Source organism: Emydura macquarii, unplaced genomic scaffold (genome assembly GCF_026122565.2).
Source record: "Emydura macquarii macquarii isolate MOO-44397 ecotype Brisbane River unplaced genomic scaffold, CSIRO-AGI_Emac_v2 contig_587, whole genome shotgun sequence".
Taxonomy (NCBI): domain Eukaryota; kingdom Metazoa; phylum Chordata; order Testudines; family Chelidae; genus Emydura; species Emydura macquarii.
Genome location: NW_027130724.1, coordinates 444,464 through 465,202, shown reverse-complemented (window position 1 = coordinate 465,202; position 20,739 = coordinate 444,464). Strand labels below are relative to the sequence as shown.

The 20,739-nt window shown below is 39.8% G+C and overlaps 1 protein-coding gene across 1 annotated transcript in view; it reads right to left on the bottom strand.

Annotated features, from left to right (window-relative positions):
• Positions 1-20,471, bottom strand: part of PTDSS2 (phosphatidylserine synthase 2) — a 61,471-nt gene extending 41,000 nt beyond the window's left edge. The window contains exons 1-2 of the mRNA XM_067540447.1: positions 20,120-20,471; positions 5,778-5,879 (exon numbers count right to left, since the gene is read on the bottom strand). Coding sequence (XP_067396548.1) covers positions 5,778-5,879; positions 20,120-20,331 — 314 coding nt within the window. The 5' untranslated portion in view covers positions 20,332-20,471. The remainder of the gene's footprint in view (positions 1-5,777; positions 5,880-20,119) is intronic.
• Positions 20,472-20,739: the final 268 nt, after the last annotated feature.

The window sequence follows — 20,739 nt, the reverse complement described above, 5'->3', positions numbered from 1 at the left end:
ATTCAGGCTTTTTCAGAATCTACCTAATGGAGTGCCAGTTGTGATGGTGTTTGTGATGCTAGCTCTCTAAACAGAGATCAGAAAATAACTAATCTTGGCCACTACTATTTTGGTTTAAGTTTGAACCAGTGATGTTAAGGTAAATAGTCCTATATCCAGTTATCAATGGCTAGCCATTCAGTCTTCATTCAGTGCTAAATAATTAGGAAGTGCAAGAAAAACTCCACACTATGTACCAGAAAAAGCCTTGCTGGAGGTCTTAAAAGGTGAGACAGAATGTCATTCATTGCTTTTAAATGGCTTGTCAACTTAATCTTACTTCACATCCTAAATCCCTTCTCTAGCTGTACTCCTTTGACAAGACTGAGCATTTGGATATGGCTCTTGCCTAGGCTAGATATATTCATGATGTAAGTGAAGGAGAAATATTAAGGTTGCTGATTTATTTTACTTTTTGCCTGTTTTTACAATCTTACACTCCCTTCAAAACTGCATAAAACTTGTGGCGGGGGAATAGGGTGGGTACACGCCTTGCACTAGCCGCCCTCCCTCTTGGAGCATTAGTATACCAATTCCATTTCCCAATATCCATCAGGCAACCCTTAAGGAGGGTAAGCCTAGGATGGAAATACTAGTATTGATGGCAAAAAGCTTCTCCCAGATGCAAAGTCATCCTTGCTATTTGACTGTTGAGATGACAAATGGGTTTTGTGAACAGTTTTACTAATGAAAACACCATTTCTATCCCAGAGAGAAAGATCCAGAAGAGCTACTGAAACTAGTGTCACCCAACAGACACTCTGTATATCAAAATGACTAGTTATACCAGTGTGATAGGCTTCCTAACAATTATTGATATAGTCGAGATGGGGTGCAAGAATCTGAAGTAATTCAGGCTGGTGGAAATAATTACAAACAGTAGATTTACATACAATCTTCTCTAACAGCAGCTGATTTTAGCACACACTTGAGAGATTGATTCCTAGATCAGTGGAACAAAAGGCTTAAGACATTCATTCTGAAGAAATACACACAGAACTTGCTCTGTCAGTGCTGCATTCAATACAGAACAATACAGTCTCAAATGCTGGAAGTTTGAATGGGTAACTCTTAAGATATAAATGGATGGAGCAGTACTGAGGTTCCCACCAGCACCACACATCCCCTTAAATCATGTTTTGGAATAGTTACTGCCTTACTCTTAGCTGTTGATGGCCTGTGACGTACAGGCAATCAGACAATGAACTGGCGTCCCTTCTGGTTTTCAACTCTGTGACTATCCTTTTTGATCCACTATTTTTGCTGCTGTCTGTGCTTACACACCTGTACAGGCGAGCTAATGCAGTAGGCAGCTGCATAAGGAGCCTTTAGGGGAATAGGGAGGGAAAGTTGGTTTTCAAGGAACTAGCCCTTTGCTTTACTCAGTCTTGGGAGCATATTTGCAATGGGCAGTGGTGCATTCTGGTTTTGTGTCCTTTGCTCCAAACTATTCTTCCATTCTGCCCTACCCATCCCTCTTGTCTCAGACTAGTTTATCATCCCTTCCCCCAAGTTAATGACACATAACAAAAAGTATGAAAACTAAAGTCTACATTTGTTGGCCCCACATACAGACAGAAACAGAGCTTTATGGTAATAGACATTTTCATTTCCATGTATTGAATAATTACAGGTACAGACACTGTTCAATACAGATTGCATGATTATGCCATTGATATTAATGAATCAGGTTAAGTGTTACTGTACTATCTTTTCACACAGTGACAGCCTTAAGCAGACAGATTTTAGAGGTTAAAGAATGGAAGGTAAAGCTACAGAAAGAACAGAACTAGTCTAAAATAAGGTAGAACTGTGACAAGGCAAAACAATGCATTGTAAGTCATTGAGGTCTAAAACTATGAACTCTATATTTTGGGAGGTCCTGGGGGCTAAATGTCCATTTTATTTTCTACAAGGAACACTAGAATGTGTTTGAAATTTATTGGCTACAATTACTCTGTATATATCAAATACAGAGTGAGTTACATAACTGCCACAAAACCCTAAAGTCAAAGCAGAGGGGCTGATAAAAGTAAACCCAATCAAATCCAGCAAAATAACTCAAAGAGAAGCTTGTCTTTATGAAGTTTTTTTTCAGCACATCAGAACTATTTAAGAGAGAGAACATCAAATGTTCTTGAGGCTTCCCTTCAGCAGAGCCAAAAACACTTATCTTTTTACGAAGGTTTTATACTTTGAAACAGCAGATCTCATTCTTCTAGGTGTTATTACACAGACTCTTTTTCCGTGCTGTTTCTTTACACTGCAACTAGTGTTTGATAAAGATAAAGCATTAGTAAGAACAGGAACACAGAGAAAAGGTGTAAAGTCTCATACCAAGGAGACTGAAAACCCATCTATTAAGCTACAAGAGGTAATAGCTAATAAGCTGCAGCATGGGAAAGGAGTCTGAAGAACAGCTGGTTTCTGGTAGCCCTCTGCAATCCCTGAATAAATTACAAGGGACTTTCAGGACGTTGCTGCAGTAGAGGAGTGAAAAAATCTGCTGAAACTTGGCTGCACAATCACTTTGAGACTCTCACAAGTCACTATACAAGCAACTCTAATTTCCAAGTCAAGAAGGCATAATAATAAAATAATAAAGATGTTGCACTGAATAACTGCCTTCAGATTCTTGAGTTATCCTGCCTGACTGGGTATTTTTTTTCTCCCTGTAAGGGAACTTCTGGGAGAGGTGCAACTATAAAAAGTACTTTGCATATACTTATATGACTTTACAAACAAGCAGTGAATCCTCAACATACCTCTTTTCACCTCTTCCCTACCTGGAAATTGTAGTGATGGATTCTACTAGGTCACACATCAAGCTAATGGCAGAGCTGCAATTAGAAATCAATTCTAGCTCACTGGTGCCCTGATTTCTAGCAACTGAACACTACTATCTAATCCACTCTCACCACACATCACTGCCGGATTCCACCTATTTATTTGAATACAAAGGAAGGAGTGTTCTGAGGTTGCTATCCCAGGCGGTGAGCACACACTATAACTTTCCTCAACATATTGGTATGACTTATGAAAGGATAGGAGGTGTGCAACCATACATTTGGTGATCGTGAAAAGGGCTGAAGTTGTACAATTATTAGAAAGCAAAGAGGTTGCTCACCAATAACTTTTTCCAGAGTTCATGTATTCACACTTGGGGGGATATGGTGCTCATGACATTGAGCTGTAGAACTGCCTTAAAAACTTGCCACATATGGTTGACATAATCACCTTGTATACAAGGGAGTGCATCCCCCCTCCAATGATCTTTGTTCCTTCTCCCCATCTCCCGAGGCCTGATGTTGTTATACAGAACTCCAAGGTAGATGAGAAGGTGGACGGGTAGTGTGAATACACAGAGGCAACTCTCAGAGAACAGTTACTGGTAAATAACCTCTTCTTTGAAGGCCTATGTGCACTTTCCTTGTGGGAGACTGGCCAGCAGTACTCTCTCAGGTGGATGGTGGACTGTATACACAGCTCTCCCAAACTAGGTGCTGGAGTGCAATGCTGAATATAAATAGTGTCTGGTGGAGGTATGCACCAAACTCCAAGACGCTGCTTTGCAGATCTGCACCAGGGGAACCTGCCTGTGGCACACTACTGATTCTACAGTGGCTCTTGTAAACCAGGGGGCACTGATTTCCTAGCTAAGGTATAGCTATGTTCTATACATCTACTAATCTAGTTAGAAAGTCTCTGCTTGGCACCGCTCCGCACATGACACAAACAAGATATTTGATTTTCTCAAGGGCCTGGTCTTTTCCAGGTAAAAACAGAGCATCCTTATACAGTATCTACGATATGCAGACAAGTTACCCTCAGTGGGAATGGAGTCTGGGAAAAACATGGAGAGGGAAATAGATTGAGAACACCTTAGATATGAAGCTGGAATGGACTTGTGGTGACTTTTTCCCTTATGGACCACAGTATAAGGTACAGTGAAAGCACTTAGCTCACTCAACCTCTCTGCAGATAATTAGTATCGGAAGGCCTTTTTGATTGATATATGTTCAAAAGAGACTTGTAAAGAAGGCCCCATCATCAATTTTGTTAGAACAAGATTTAAGTCTTGAAGACAGGGACTTTCTAATGATGGGGATTGAACGCATTTACCATACCCAAGAGCTTTTGTTTGTGCACTCCTGTGCAATACACACACATAAGATGCACGCCCTTATACAAAGTAGGGAGACGTAGTAATATTCATGCGAGATCTCTCATGCATTCCCAATAGACACTTCCATAGCAGTTACATAATCCAATGCCAGGGGCACGATATCCCACACACAGGAATGGAGAAGCCCTTCAACGTTTATTTCCCATCACTTGATGTAACTATTTTCTAATGTCTCTGCACTAACGACAGTTTCATAAATTAACTATAATAAAATATTTTAGATGGAAATATTATTTAACAGAAAAAAATATTCTTATTAACTTTCTTCCATGTCTGTGTGTATTACCATGATAATGGCACCAATCTCAGTAACAACATGTTCCACTGAGTCATTTTATGATGTTCGTGTCTCACAGCCTCTAATCCCAAACACCTTTGATGTGTCATAACTTCCCCTTCCTGGTGTTTTCCTTCTTCTATTTTAGGAGACATTGTTCTGTTACCTAAATTTCTTCATTGGTTATATCCAGCACTGAAATGCCATTCAATCACTGGTTTTGAAAGGCTGCACTTCCATTTCCCAGCTCCCCACTGGGTGGGGTGCTCTGATCTGCCATAATTCTCTGCTCATCATTTAGTTCATACCCATGAAAACAAACAGTATCACCAGCTTTGCACAGATGTGTATGTGTGAAGTTCACTAAGTGTGTGCATCATGTAATTGATGGAATAATGAACAAAAAGAACATTGTTAGAGGCACAGGGAAGACATTTGCCATGACAATGGATGCTAGGTACTTGCATTCATTTGAAGGACTGTAAAGCTCCCCTTTAATTTATTTTTTGAATCTGATGACAGGAAAAAATTTTACATCAGTGTCATATTTAAGAAATCTGACACATGGGAAAAGGGGAATTTGATGTTCTTTGGGCAATCTAATTCTATTCTTATAATTTATGGCAGGGGCACTTAGAGCTTTGGATAGGCACTCATTTTTTGTGCAAACTAATTCACTTTACTTTTCAAGTTTTTATTAAAGAGTGCATTAAAATCATAGTTTTGCATGGTTGGGTAAATCATACTTTTTTCCTGCTCTACTTATATAGAGGAAACATTCGATTAAGTCTGATCAGTCTGAATATAACATCATTATAGTGATGGAAAACATACAGTTTAGAATTATTTTTTTTAACATTTTTTTCTGAAAGTTACCTTTTGGTGTACAAGTTCTCTTGTTTGCTCACAGCCCAAATGTGCATTTCCATTAAAACCTCAACCAAAGCCTTGCATAAAACATACAAGAAATTCATTTACAGTTCACACAGCAAACTTAGCTTGTTTAAATATTGTAAAAGACAGGCCTCACTCAACACATCAGCAAAGAGGCAAAATGAATTGCCATGGGAAACAAAACACAATGTATTGAGATTTTGTAATTAGTTACATTTACACATAGGCCTAGGAACTCATTACTCACTACAGTAAGCAACTGATTAGAGACTAAATTCCAAGACATGTACCAGATGAGCTTATCAGTTGTAGTTTAGTTTTGCTGGTTTCATACTGACAGCACAAATGCTATATTGCAAAACTTCTGCAAAGGATAGTTACCTCTTTGTATTGTAGGCTGTATCTTGTGGAGTTTCTTCAAGCAAGGTTACATATCCCAGTGCACATGTGAGGATAAACAGGACTGTTAAGGTGTGGGCTCTCCTGCAGGTTAGAAAAAAGTCAATTAACACTAGAAGATCAGAATGGGGTGGGGAGGAGGGAGAGAGCTTTTACAAAAATTCAGTGTATTGGGATATTTTGTTGGCCAGACAAAGCTTGACAGAGGCCAGTAAAACTTAACATGCTTTACATTTTCAATGCATGTTAGCTTGCATTTCTGAGCACTACACAGCACAGAACATTGTCATCATTAAATAACTTACATCTGTGTCTCATGGGCTTATAATTTTAAAACTTATCAAATCTACTTTTTATGTTTTCCCTTAGAATGCTTCTACACTGGAGGATTTGTAGAAACACTTGCATAGTGATGGGAATCAACTTGAAAAAATCAACCTGACTGACAATTTTATACCAACTATTGTTACAAACACTTAAGATTACAGAAACTGAAATTGTTCCCTGATTATTCAGTACGTTTATTTTGTGCATTTGAAAGCACTTTGTGTATTGTCATTTTCACTAATTCCCGGTACTCAGTTTGTTAGCAAGAAAAAAAACTAACCAAAGGGACTTATAAACAAATCAACAGAAGAGCATAAAACCATGTAGATTCCTTTGACGCCATCACCACTTACTATTTAGAGGTTGTTTTTATGAGAAAATAGAATTAATTAGGGCTCATACATTGCTGCTCAGTAAAAATGATCAATCAATGTTGAGGTTTTCCCTACCACTGAATAAAACTGTATAAAACTGTGTCCACAAACAATTTCAACCTGGACATAAAATAGCTAGAGGGAATTCTACATTTCTGCAACGTAAAATCTGAACAATAAGTTCATATTTCGCACTTATAAGAGGTCTTCACTTCTTGGCACTTAGAGCCCATTTGCTTAGCATGAAATCCATTGATGTATTGATAGCTACAAGAACGTATACAGATATTTTAAAATATTTAAAATGCCATATCCCATACTTTTGCAATTGATGTAATTGATATGGCAGAGGAAGAGTGACCGAAAGGAAGTCAACATTTATATCACATCTAGTTTTCTCTAGTTTGAGAAAATGTTCACATGGGAATGGCTGTAAATGTCATAAGAGTTAAAACAATAGAGTCAGAAGTTGAGGCACAACAATGTGCTTGCATTATTATTGCTGCACACCTATCTACTGATCTTAAATCACAGAAATATGAGTTACACAATAAACTGCAGTATAATGAGACGTTTTCTACTTTAAATTATGAAATCCATATTTTCATTTACTGTCATTACTTGAACTTCTCACTCTGGCCTCAGCCATAAAGTGAATTTTTTTGAAAGTTTAATAAAAGTCCAATCATCTGAGATCAAACCATAACATGAAAGTAACTGTTCAGAAGTTGTTATAGCACTATTTTGCTACTAGATCTTTAAAATAACTTAGGTATAAAATTGCAAAACCAGTACTGAATGATCTTTTGACAAGTTTAATGTTGGCTAAAGTTGAGTTGTTCTTACATTTCCATACTGTGCATTCGTTTCCTTAAAATGCAATTAGTGCCACATTCAGTGAGCCACAACCGATCCTATTAAAATTCCCTCACCATCTTGAAAAACCAAAGCAACAAATTACATAATACTTCAGTGTTTTAGAAGGTAAGTTGTACTCAGAACCACAATTTTCCAATAATAAGTCAAGGTTCAAAACATAATTAGCACTCAGACAATTCTATTAATCCCAATGGAAAACACGCAATACATCACAGGCAGGTGCAATCCTCTTCTACCACTATTAAGAAGCGTTTAATATTTAAAACTGTCCTTCTACATAATCCAAACAAAGGACACTGATGAACTCCAGAAACACACAGTAGTTGCTTGTTTAAGAACTAAATTCTTTACTGATTTTTGAATATATCAAATTTAATTCAAAGGCTTAACTTCCTACTAAACAGATGTATCTACATTTTGACCAGAGCCTCTTCCCAGAAGGCAGAATAAACCCAGATGATTCAGATATCACATACTTAACATTCATTGGGCAGTCATGTGACTCAACTCCTATTTTACATAACACTACGCTAGTTTAAAAACCAGTTACAATCTATTCCGAATGGATATTATGCAATAGGACACTGTGTGAACTGATCTAATTTAGTTATCCTGAAAAATGGTCCCTTAATTACAGCTAGTCACTGTAAACAAGAAACATTGCATCACTGAAAAAGCTCCATTCTTTCCCTGAAGTTTTCAAAGCTGCATATTAGTTTTCATTGATAAATATTTTATTCCTTGTTTTATTTTTTAAATGTTCCTTTTATAGGATAATCCAAGAGGAAGTTAGAATGCAGTCATGACTGCTTGTCCTCATCAACTCCTCCATCTACTTTAAGACACATATCTCACAAAAACAATTTCTTCCCCCACATATTTTTAGTTTCCTCAGAGCTTATTAAATAAGATGCATCAGTAAGAAGCATGCCCTCATTTGGATAAACAAATGTAGAAAATCATCTACAAGAACACACTGATGCTCTAATTTCACGGATTCCTTTAGGGAACGAGCACCAAGGTAAAAGTTTGATGTTCCTGAATGTTTCATATGCTCTGTGAATTGTCCCCATGGCTCTGTTAATCTAGGTATCACAGCAATACCTTGAAATTTAAGATACCAGGTTTTCTTGTTTAACATGCACAAGAACCTTTATGTTCTCATCACTTCCCTCTTAGCATTTTATATAAATTTTCATTTACAAATTGAGATTATAGGCTAATGTCTTTAGTACCAACTTTTCAAATAAAATCAGATCCATGTAAATACTTCAGTGTGACAGAAGTTCAAAAACTGGAAACACACAGCTACTGGTTTGGGGTTTTCTAGAAAAAGTGGGGGGAGGGAGGGATTCACAAATCTGTCCACTGTGGGCGTTCATGTTGACAAACTGCCAGCAGATGCTGGTGTTAAGCATTTAGGAGGTGTGATACAGAGCGTAGCAATAAGTACCTAACTTTTAGGTGGCTAGAAAAAGAAAATCACAGGCTTTGTAAATCAAAGTGTTTGTTCCTGAGTTACATACCAACATTCCCTATGCAATGGATGGACAGAGATAGATCTCCTAGAGTAGACTGCAATTCATAAAAGCCAGCACACTAGGCAGGGAGCCAGAGAATTAATTTGTAGTCTGGTGGTTAGGGCATCCACCTAGGAGGTGGGGAGACCCAGGGACCCGACCCCTGTGGTGCTGACAGACCAAGTGCCAGCTCTTGCCAAGGCTTTAGGTCCTGGCTGAGCACTGACAAATTCATTGCTGAAAACCAGTCTTTTACCTGTGTGTAAGGCTAGTCTACACTTAAAATTTACAGCAGCACAGCTGTATTGATACAGCTGTACCACTGTAAGAGCACTTGTGCAGCTGCATTATGTCGATGGGGAAAACCACTGAAATTAGCAGCGATAGTTATGTCGGCAGAAGAGCCTCTCTCGCCAACATAGCACTGTCCACACTAGTGATTATGCCGGCAAAACTTATGTCGCTCAGGGGTGTGGTTTTTTCATAGACAAGGCCTTAGTATAGTTAAGATGGGTACTGGACTTATAACAATGTATTCAGTCTTTGTTAAATGCTTGTAAATTGATGCATGCATTAGTTTCACTTAACATTTCTCTATCACCTGCTATAAGGTAATACTTAAATTTTTACTTTGTAACTTGTAAAAAATGTTTGCTCTGAGACTGTGAACCCAGTGAGGAGGGATCAAGAAGGCCATCAAAACTAAATAGGCCACTGTGGGAAATCACAATACAAAGACTTTGTTAACTGCCCCCTTTACACCTATGAAGTGACTATGTGCAAATGGGCTCATCTCATCAGCCTGAAATCTGGAAGAAGGAAATAAAAATAGCTGACATTTTTTTCATCTTTCTTTTTGCTATTTGGACTCTCACTCTACGAAACAGAAGCAGAGATTCCCAGCGTCAATCTGGGCTAGCCCTAAAAGACATTCAGAGCAGACAGATTTACTACAATTGTCACCTTTTGGAACTGCAGACTAATTCATTTGTGCATACATGCTTGCCTGCTTTAACCTTGTAATAACTCATTTTCTTAGTTAATAAATCCTTAGATAGCAAATCCTATAGTAAACTACAAGCTCTGTCTTTGATCTGAGACCTAAGGTGCAAATTGACCTGGGGTAAGTGACTGGTCCTTTGGGACTGGGAGTAAGCTGAATATTGTGATTTTTTGGTTTAAAGTGTCCATCTATCATCAAGTCCAGTTTGCCTGGTGATAAGATAGTTCCCTTGGGCATTCCAGTCTATCTGTGACTCCATGATAAGACTATTACAGTGTTTTAGGAGTGCACACTTGCTACTAGTTTGGTGAAATCTAATTATAAAACACAAAACCCGTTTGGGGTCTCTCCCCTGCTTGACAATCTGCCCAGAGGTTGGCACTCATGGTCATGAGCCACTTGAGATTGACACCACCTTATTCACAGTGGAACAGCTTTCACAAGAAAGTTTGGGATAATCTGATGTGAAGCTCCCTCAGAGAGCTCAGAGATTAAAAACACACTCCTGACAGGTGGGAGATGTCTTGTTCAAATCTTTTTTCCTATCGCTACTTGTGGGCAGAACTGAACCTGGGCCTCCTACATCCCAAGGGAGCCACTGGGCTGTTAGAAGGGGCACAGGAACACAGCACGGCACCATCTTCTCCCTCAGCCTAATTTTGAATGGGACCTGATCCAACAGGCAGCCTCTGAGCATGGCCACCAGATCAGGCGCCACATGCAAGACAAGCAGGCAAACAACCACCTTCCCTAGTGCATGAATCACTCACTCTTGGGCTTAGGCAGGAAATAGGTGCCTAGACGCCTAGAGTAAGGAAGCAGAGTACATACCCAGAGGCAAAAATTTAGGCGCTGAAGGAACTTTTACCCAGAAAATCTAGGCTTGGCATGAAGTTTAGGTTTCTACAGAGCTCAGTGGGATTTTTGTATATCACGGGAGGTGCTCACATCTTTGTAATTCTAACCCAAAACACTGAGTGTATAAACAAACCATCCTTCAAGAGTAAAGTGTCTAGGGACATCACATATGGAAAAGAGCTGTAATGATTATATGTTAAAAGACAAACCTGATGGCGTTTGGGGACTTATAGGAGATGGAAATCTAAACATCATGGGATAAGATTCTGCTTAGATATGTATTTTGAAATATTGAACAAAGTCAAAATAAGTTATTATAGAGCTGTACACAGATTAGAGAGGTCATGTCTTTTATTTTGTACTCAGTGCTGTCCATTTTAGATTACAAAGACAAACAGCATAGCGAAGGGCAGCCACTCTAATGCAAATACTAGAGGAAGTATGTAGAAAGGCCTATATTTTCCTATCTTATACTCTTTGGAAACTGAAATGAGCTAATTGAAGTACACATGATTAGAAAGGAAAGCTAAATACATGCTACAAGAATTTGATTTATACATCAGAATAATGAAATATGAACTGAAATTGAGTCCTAAAAAAATGTTACTATAAGAATGTACACCCAACTATACATGAGGCAGTGATTCATAATCTGGTGACCAGCCAGAAGATAAGAGGATTCACCAAACCCCATAAGGGATAATGTAGCTGTAACATCTTAGATCAGGAGTTCTCAAACTTTTTTTTGCTGGGACCCCACCCTCCTTTGAAAATATTTCAGGCTGTGACAAGCTTCCCCTCTCCTCCAAAAAAACTGATACCCCCCCACCCCGCCACGTCATCCTTACTGACATGTGTCAGGACTGATAGCGGACAACCCCTCCCCCCTAATAAATCACAACTCCTGTAAACTGACATCTTTCTAACAGTGTTTTTCCATCTCTCTACCCTTTTTGTACTTCATGTTCTTCACCCCTCCTATTCAACACATCTGAGTGAAAACACAAGACAATTTTTATAAAATACTTGCCACATTAGCCTAGTTAGATGCTGAATAGATTATAAGGAGTTTAATCACCTCTTCTCCAATCTAAATTAACAGAGCTGTGTGGACAACTCCCAGAGAAATATAATGAAGTGTAGAAAATATATACATTCCAAAATAAGATTTAGTTTAAAAAAATAGGTAAGGTTTTTAAATGACAATGTACTTTCCTATCACACCTACAACTCTAGGCATTTAAGAAAATGAATGGTGATCACCATGTACATTGTCATTGCCCACAAAGCATTTTTTTTAAATCAAGCACTAAGAAATTCATACTACATAACCAAAATTCATAAGGCAGTTAAGATTGTCTCTCTGATTTCAGTATTTAATTATATTCTTTTATGGGATACTATTAAATGAAAAAATATCAGTATCTCTATCAACTGGCAGTAAGCTTTTTGATAAGATCCTATATGTAACAGCAATGAAATTTATTTTACTGGTTTAATTTTACTGATTTAGAATAAAGTTGTGTGCGCTTTTGGACCTGATCAATGTGCCATTGATGTGTACATATGAAACTCAGGCCATTTTACAGAAGGGTTTTTGTGTGTGTGTGTTTATATTTTATGATTAGCGATGGAGAGTATTTTAGATTACAAATGCATAATAAGATTTACCATGTAGCTAACTGCCCATTTTTTGGTTTTTAAGTGCTTGAGTTTTGTAAGTGATATGATAGTTGCACTGTCCCTCCATAGCAAACATACGCTTTTTTAAAATGATTATGCAACTTTCAAGTTTGTTTTAAAAAATTTTGTGTATAGTTTTCTAATAGATGAAATGGAGTTCATAAGATTATTAGCTTGACCAGAGCCATTTGCTCCTTTAATTTTAACAATTCCACAAGCAGCTTTGCTGTTGAAAGAAACTGTCAGAAAAAAAAAACACATTGTTTGTCTGCATTGCATCACTCAGGTATATTTGTAAGGGTCATGGAAATCACTTGTTGACAAGACTGCACTATGCAGAAGTAATACAATCATTTCAGGGCAGGTCATTTAAGTGGGTCTAACTTATGTCACTCAGGTGTATGAAAAAGACACCCCCCTGAATGACGCAAGTTACGGTGACCTAAGCGCTGTCCACACTAGCGCTATGTCGGAGGGAGAAAATATAATTATTCCACCTCCACAAGAGGTGGAAGCTAACAGGAGAACACTCGCCCATTGGCATACAGCATCTTCACCAGATGTGCTACAGCATGATGCAGCTACACTAATCTAGCTCTTCCAGTGCAGACCTGCTCCATGTCTCTCTCTGCCTTTGCTTAATGAAAAAGTTAGTTGATGACAGAGGCTCTTGTAGAATATATTCCCCATTAGCTCTTCCTTACGACTATTTCAGTGACAGAATCACATCTTGCTTTCAAATAATGGTAATTCTTTTAAATTTTTAATATTCCTGCCCCTGAAAACTTCCTGATGAGCCAATGAAAAATGTACCTAACCTATCTGTATTTACAGATCACTTACCGCTGTGGTATGTAAGTGCTGTTTACAAATTTTTTAAAAGTGAGATTGCCTGGAAGTACTCAATACAATCTATTACTTTTGTGATGTAATTAGATTTCATTCGGCTGATTTGGGGGTCAGGAACATCAAACAGTAAATGCTTCAAAAATTTAAAAAGTCATTGCTAAATCTTATTTCTATAAAGGTAGTTGTTGCTTCATTTATTCAAAGTTAGAACAAGTTCTACTTAACCAAAAACCATGTTTTCAAGTTCTTAGGGTTGTCTTACTGTTGGGCATTTTGGGGAGTTTCAAATCTCTATTCCTGAAGCATTAGGACCAGAACTTTTGTTTTGCATATCCAAGAGCCACAAGCTTGTACTACTGGAAGTAAAGAAAACTCTCTCAGGCACCAAGCCTTCAATCACATATGCTTAACATTAAGCACACGAGTGGTCCCACTGAAGTCAAAGAACCTACTCATATGCTTAAAAGTTAAGCATGTGCATAAGAGTTAGGCTCCAATTCTACAGTGTTAGCTTACAGCGATTCAAGGACATATGTCCTTTTATATACTTTAACCAACTATAGAGGGCACCGTGCTCAAAGAAACAGTGTCTAATCCTCTTCTTATAGAGTCAGCAGCAAGACTTCTAATCAAATTAAAGGAAGCAGGATTGGGACCTTAAAAGAATGCAAATATCAGGAACTTTGCTTAGTTACAAGCCATTTTCTTTAAGTACAGCCGGCACACAAGCTTCCAAGGAGATTTTACTATATAGAAAGTTTTAAGTAAAAGCAAACTTTTGAGCTAGAGGGGAAGACAGTCAAGCTTTTAATTCCCCAGTAATTTAAAGCAATGGCTCACTCAAAGAGTTGCCAGATTTGAATCACGTTTTACATAAACATTCTTTGTCTTCAAAGTAAGGCTGGTGGTAGTTTAAGCTAACCCAGTTTTCCAATCCATAGTTACTGAGGGACAAAACACAGGATTTGAGAATGAAGGCTGATTGTTGACTTAACTAAGAAAAAGCTATTGCCTTTCCATTATAAAGCTGATTTCAGTAAAACTACATATTTCATGCTTTTATGGGGTTTTTTTTTCTGCTGCTGTTTCTATTCTTTTCAGAACATACAACACAGAATTGTATCCCCTCCTGATTTATATTCCACCCTCTGCTTCTCTCCTATATCTGATGTCCATTTATTACTTTCTTTCTCATCTACCTGAACCCCAGAAGAATAACTGTGGACAACCACATTGGGACAGTACTTATATATATATATATATATATATATATATATATATATAATAAAAAATAATTTTTTTTTTTTTGGTGGCAGTGCCTGACAGCCCTAAGTAGATTCAGGAGCCTGCTGTGCTTTCCAGACAGCGGCAGATACAGTAGCTGCCCCAAAAAGCTTAAAAATCTAGGTTAGAGCCTCCTAACTTGGAGCTTTAAACCTACGAAAACAGCACTATCAAGTACCACTTGTTCTTGGGCAAGTAACAAACCTTGAGTACATTTGTGAAGGTACATAACGTGCTCATTAAATTTCTGTACATACTTCTGACACTTGATAAGGATACAAACACCAATTTTTCTAGCCATAACTTTCCCCCATCTCACACATCAGTGACTCCCATAAAATGATCATTCAGTACAATCATCTGTCCAGTGCCATTACCATGACAGCCCCAATAATAGCAGTTTGAAAACTAACTAGAATTGCAAAATTAATTTTTCTGCTGGTGGGAAAGAAACACAGATTCAGACCTTGTCTGAGTTCCAGTGATTTACTTGAATTAGTTTTAAAACTCATCTAGCTAAAATCAGTCAAAATCCTAATGCAGACCCACTTTCCTTTCAGCTCTCTTGTTGCTCAAAAAAGGAGGTTTTTAGCTACAGTTCACCCTGTTTTCATGTACTTCCAAGCAAATACACTCATAGTTATCCCAGGCTGCAGCAGAAAGAAAACCCCATTTATTAATTTTACTTTCTCCCACAGGGAACTGGAAAACAGCAATGAAGACTGACAAAACTGAAAACGGATCACTCTTCCACAACTTGTAGAAACTGAGCTGCAGTTGTGGCACTGGAACTGTCTGCCTGCAAACTTACAAAGATGCCCTGCATTAGTTATTATTTGTATAGCAATAGCACCATCAGACTCAGCCCCATTGTGCTAGGCATTATACAAACATAATCAAATAAAACAGTCTCTGCCCCCAAATAATTCCTTTATTTTCATTTAGAAGGCTTTCTTCACAACCATGAGAGCAACAAACTTTCAATGAAAGCTTTTCATCCATCATGTTCCACAGATTATCTTGCTCCGGGTGAGCAGGAAGGTTTCCTGACTCAGTGGATATTTCCAACCCTGCTCTAAAAGCAACAAGATGGCTGAAATCGACATAAGAAATAAATGTTTAATATATTTTCAGGGCAAGTGCAAAAGCTGAAGAGAAGGCTATACTGTGTTAACCTATCTCAACTGTAAGACTGCCCATAAAGTTTCTTTTCCTCCATCCTTCTTCCCCTTGTATTTGATATATTTCTGCCTTGACAAAAATATGCATGACCCCATGATACAAATTTAACGTTTTGCAGTGTTGTCTTAGTAACCCGTTTCATTATCTCATGCGAAACAAAAGCTAATCTGCAAAGTTTAAGTACATTTGTATCGGGGTCTGTTTTAAAGCTCAGCAAAAGGTGTTACAGCCAAAGCTAAACGCTAAAGTTTCAAAAGAACCACATTTATGACAGTGAGCTACTTACGCAAATTAATCTGTATTACTTCTAGGAAGGGTTCCTTTATTGTGTCTACAAATCTATTAAATACTTTCCATTTCTCATTGGACAGGCCACACCAGTAACTTAGTTCCAACGTTGGTGGATTTCAAAAGCAGCAGCTCTGGGTCCTATGTAATTCACACAGCCACAAATACAAAAGACCGTAATTTAAATAGTCAATGAGGCAAAGCCAACATCCAACTGGGTGAGAAACTGGATTGCCATATCCCTCAATACTCATTGAAACCTCTATGGATACCTTGGGAATTTTGTCTGTCAGCATTTAAATATCACAATGATAGGCACTACAGAAAAAAAAACCCCACAAAGATATTATTTCTTATTACACTAATTCTACAACACTGAAAAGTTACACTGAAGTTGTACAGTTTGCCCTGACTGCTCTTCTAGTGAAGACCAAGCGATGCATTTGAAGTACATTAAAGAAGCTTTCTCCTAATACAGCCATAAAGATAATGGCATATTTGGGTGGCAAGTAACTCTGCTAAGAGTGGCAGTTACAAAAATAACACCATTATTTATTATGGCATTTTTGCTTAATCTAGCGTTAGAGCAGGTATCTGAATATATAACACTTAAAACAGACTTTTAATGACAAATTTACTTAAAGCCTTCATATAGAAGAAAGTCCTACGAAAATGGCAGAACACAAGGCTATTTCCACAAAATATACGAATAACTATAATTAGAATTTTTAAGCTTTAAACAATTTTGCAAAATGACATTTAAAAAACACAATAAGTAAGCAAGTAACAGTTTTACCCATTTTCCATTTACAAGTTAGCACTATCTGCAGACTTCAGCGAGATCCACTAATAGAGGCTGGATGTGGCAAGTTCCCAAAGTGTTCTCTCCCAGATAGTTCCTGCACCCTGAAGATAATGTTGCTTTCTAGCCAGTTATACTTTTGGTACAGCATGCTCCAAATAGCTTCCTAGTGACTATCCTGGGATCTAGCAGCATCTGGATACATCCTTGCTAACTGAGCTTTATACTGGCAGAAATATATCATTGGAGCCATTAAGATCAACACATCCCCTCTTCCACTGCTGCCAAAAAAACAGCAAGGCCAGAGCCTCTTACCAATGCAAAGCTCAAGCCAAATCAGATCTTCTTTCACTCAGGTTTTTCCCCTCCTACCGAGCCTCTCCTTTCCAGTGTTACCTAGAAAGCTGACAGAGCATATTTTCTGTTCTGTCTGTAGATCAAGTAAATTAATGCATTTCTTTTTAAAACAAAATTCTAAAGATACCTAGCAATTTGGTTTCCTTTTCCAAAAAAAGATGGCATGCAGCTCAAAAAAGTTCCAGAAAAATGCAACGGGAACTTACAAACACACAGCCAGGTTTCTCAAGTAATTCTAGAATGGGAAAAGATTTTGAAATACTTCCCTTTTAGGTTTTCCAGGTATGTATGAATCTGTCTCTGAGGTGACAAATTTAACAAAAATTGAAATGAAGCTCAATTTAATCATTAGCACTAAGATGGACTATTGACACATTTCAGATGAAAAAATCGTGTTCACCACATCTTGTGGAAATGACATGCAGTAAATCCAAGTGAAGCAAATTCCACCAGTCAAATGGACTGCGTGAAACTAATTTTGCCTTTCTGAACCAATAAAGAAGAATTACGTAAAACAAACTGTGTGAGAGGGACCCCTTACCTCCAAAACACGTACACCCCTTCTGATAACTGTACATGATCAAGAGAAAACAACACCTGGAGATGGAGTATGAAATTCCATTTCCCAAAAAGTGGTGTGTCAGGGAATTCATTTCATTAACTTGGGGAACGAATAGGAGAGTTGTCTTGGTGAAGAGTGAGGATGCCACTCACTAGATGCTTTTAAAGGAACCATTGGACAAATGCTCTTACATGGTCAGCTCTACTACAGGGGAACAAGGAGTGGTTTAATGCGAAAAATGTTGAGTGATTTAATTTTGTTAGTAATGGGATTTTGGCAGGGACAGAATGCCTAGAGTAGCAAAAGCCCAACAGCCAGCACTAGAGTACTGTGGGTATCTATCTGTGGGAAGAGGATTATCACTCCCTAGAAGAAAATTAAAGTGAACAGACAGGAATCATATAAATTAGAAATGTTAAAGAACTAGAAAGTCATCTTGTTTGTCTTTGCCCTGCAAATACTGTACAGAATGTATTCACTCCTGCTCCATCCCAAGGCCTAGTCTAAACACAAGTCTGAACCAATTTAAAGAAATCAATTAAACCAATTTACAGTAGTTGAATTGGTACAAGTCTGTATGTGGACATTCTTATTTTGAAATAAAAATGGCCAGTTTATTTAGCTAGATCAACATTAGCCATTTTTATTCCAAAGTAAGAATGTCTACAGACTTGGACTGTAATAACTAAATTTGTTAATTCACACTGAAATAAAGTCTGAGTGTAGCTCATCCCTAGAGTGACCCAAGCAACATGGCTTGAACACCCAATTCTTGGAGGACTTTAACAGCCAGATATTTCTCAATGCCAGAAAATGTGTCTCGATCCTCTGCCTAAAGTTCTCTTTGTTCCATTTTATGCAATTATTCTCAGTTATACCCCTTTGGCGCAATTCTCTCATTCCTTAGGGCTGGTCTACACTACAGAGTTTTGTTGACAAAACTCAGCTTTTGTCCACAAAACAGTGGAGGCGTACACACAAATGCTTCTCCCACCAATGAAATTCCCTGCTATGCCGACATCATAAAACCACCTCAACAAGAGATGTGGGGCTTATGCTGGTGTAGTTAGGGAGACAGTATCAGTATAGACACTGCATTCCTACATGTGCTGTTAGTTGCCACTCTTGTCAATTTCATGGATATTGACAAGAAAGCTGGGCAGCTAGCTCCCCAGTTCCTGCTCCTGGTGGGGAGAAGAGAAGCTCTCAGCTCCCCATACTGCCCCTCTTAAGTCAATGGAAGTGCTTCTGGTGAGGATGCACACCACCAACCCAAGGAGGGTTGTAGTATATATGTGTATATATTTGTAGTATAGACAAAGCCTTAGCATTACAATCTATCAAATGGGGAAACTAGCAAACCAAAGTACAGCAAAGAGATTCTGGTTGTGGAGACCACACCCCACACTATTGTCAGTAATTCTGGGCTTTTACTGTAAGGCAGTGGTTTTCAACCTGTGGTCCACACAGACCCCCCAAGGATCCACAGACTATGGCTAAGATTTCCAAAGGGGTCCACACCTCAATTCAAAATTGTTTAGATTTCCAAAGGGGTCCACTAATGAAAAAAGGTTGAAAACCACTGCTATAAGTACTCACCGATCTGATGAACTGTTTGTTTGACAACAATTGTGTGAAGAGCTGTGCAGGAGCTATACAGATTATATTTAAAGCTAGGTGTGGTCAGGAGGTTAAAGGATTGACATTCTTCAGGTGTGTGTAGAAGATCACTAGATCTACAGATTTGGGAGCTGGGTGTATCATTCACCAGAAAATGGAGAAGATAAGGCTGGTAGGTGGAGAGGGTATTGCCAGAACAGCAGAGGGTAAATTGGTATCACTCACTAGAAAACACTAGTGCGTCTTTGGGGTTGTGTTGGATACCCCCCTTCTCCACCTACCCAAACCATATATCTATCCCACAGGCCTTCTGGAAGTAGGTGATGGAGGCAGAAAAGGAGGTTTAACGGGTATTGAGTGTAACCAACCAAACTGGGGGGAGGGGGGAGCGGCGTGAATGAAAACGGGGTGCTAGTGGAAGCATATAGGGTGCTAAGCAGTGTCAGAGAAAGAGGGCTGGGGTCCTGGCCAGTCGCTGTGGGAAGAGCGGGAGGTGACACCCAGGGCAGCACGAGAAGAGAAAAGCTCCCTGAGTTTCCTGCAGGGAGGGAGGGAGAGGAGTCGGAGTTGGGGCTGGGCCCGCCTGGGGCTGGCTTGGGTCCGGGCGCAGAAGGGATCCGTGGGTCCCTGGGGCAGGTCTCTAGCAGCCGCCAGGGCGGGCCGCGGGGAGGGAGTCCAGGGCCGGGTCAGTGGGTCCCCGCTGGGGGCGGGGCAGGTCCCCGGGGCGGTCTCTCACCAGAAGAAGGTGTTGGTGCCGTCGTCGTACACCTCGGACTCGGTGCTGCGGCGGAGCCCGGCGGCGGCGCTGCCTGGGGCCGCGGGCGGCGAGTCTCCGCGGGAGCCCCGGGGCGCCTCCATCACAGCCGGGACCCCGCCGCCGTCGGGCTGCTCCTCCAAGGCGGCCTTGCCCGGGGCCCCGCCGTGGCTTCTCCTCTCGCCGCGTCGCATGGCGTCGCCCCGGCCGGCGGGGCTCAGGCGGCTCCGCGCTCGCCCCCCGGAGGCTCCGCTGGCCCCATCCGCCGCCCGCAGCACCTCACAAGGGGCGCCCCCTGCTGACCCCACTCACGTAGGTCGCGCGCGGCTTGCGTCAGGCCCCCCTCACCCCCGCGAGGCTGCTCTCACCGAGCATGCGCGACCCGGGAGGGCTGGGGTTCGGGTCGACAGTTAGAGACCGTGCGCCTCCGTTCTCTGTCCTGATTGGCCTGCGCGCGGGGCTCCGACTGGGTCCTCTCCTGATTGGGTGTTTGGTTGGGGGCGGGTTGAGTGCAGTTCCCCTGGGGGCGTGGCTCTGGCTGCCATGGCAACCCCACTGTATACCAGGGCCTGTGGCGTTCTGCTCCATGGCTGGCTGCCATA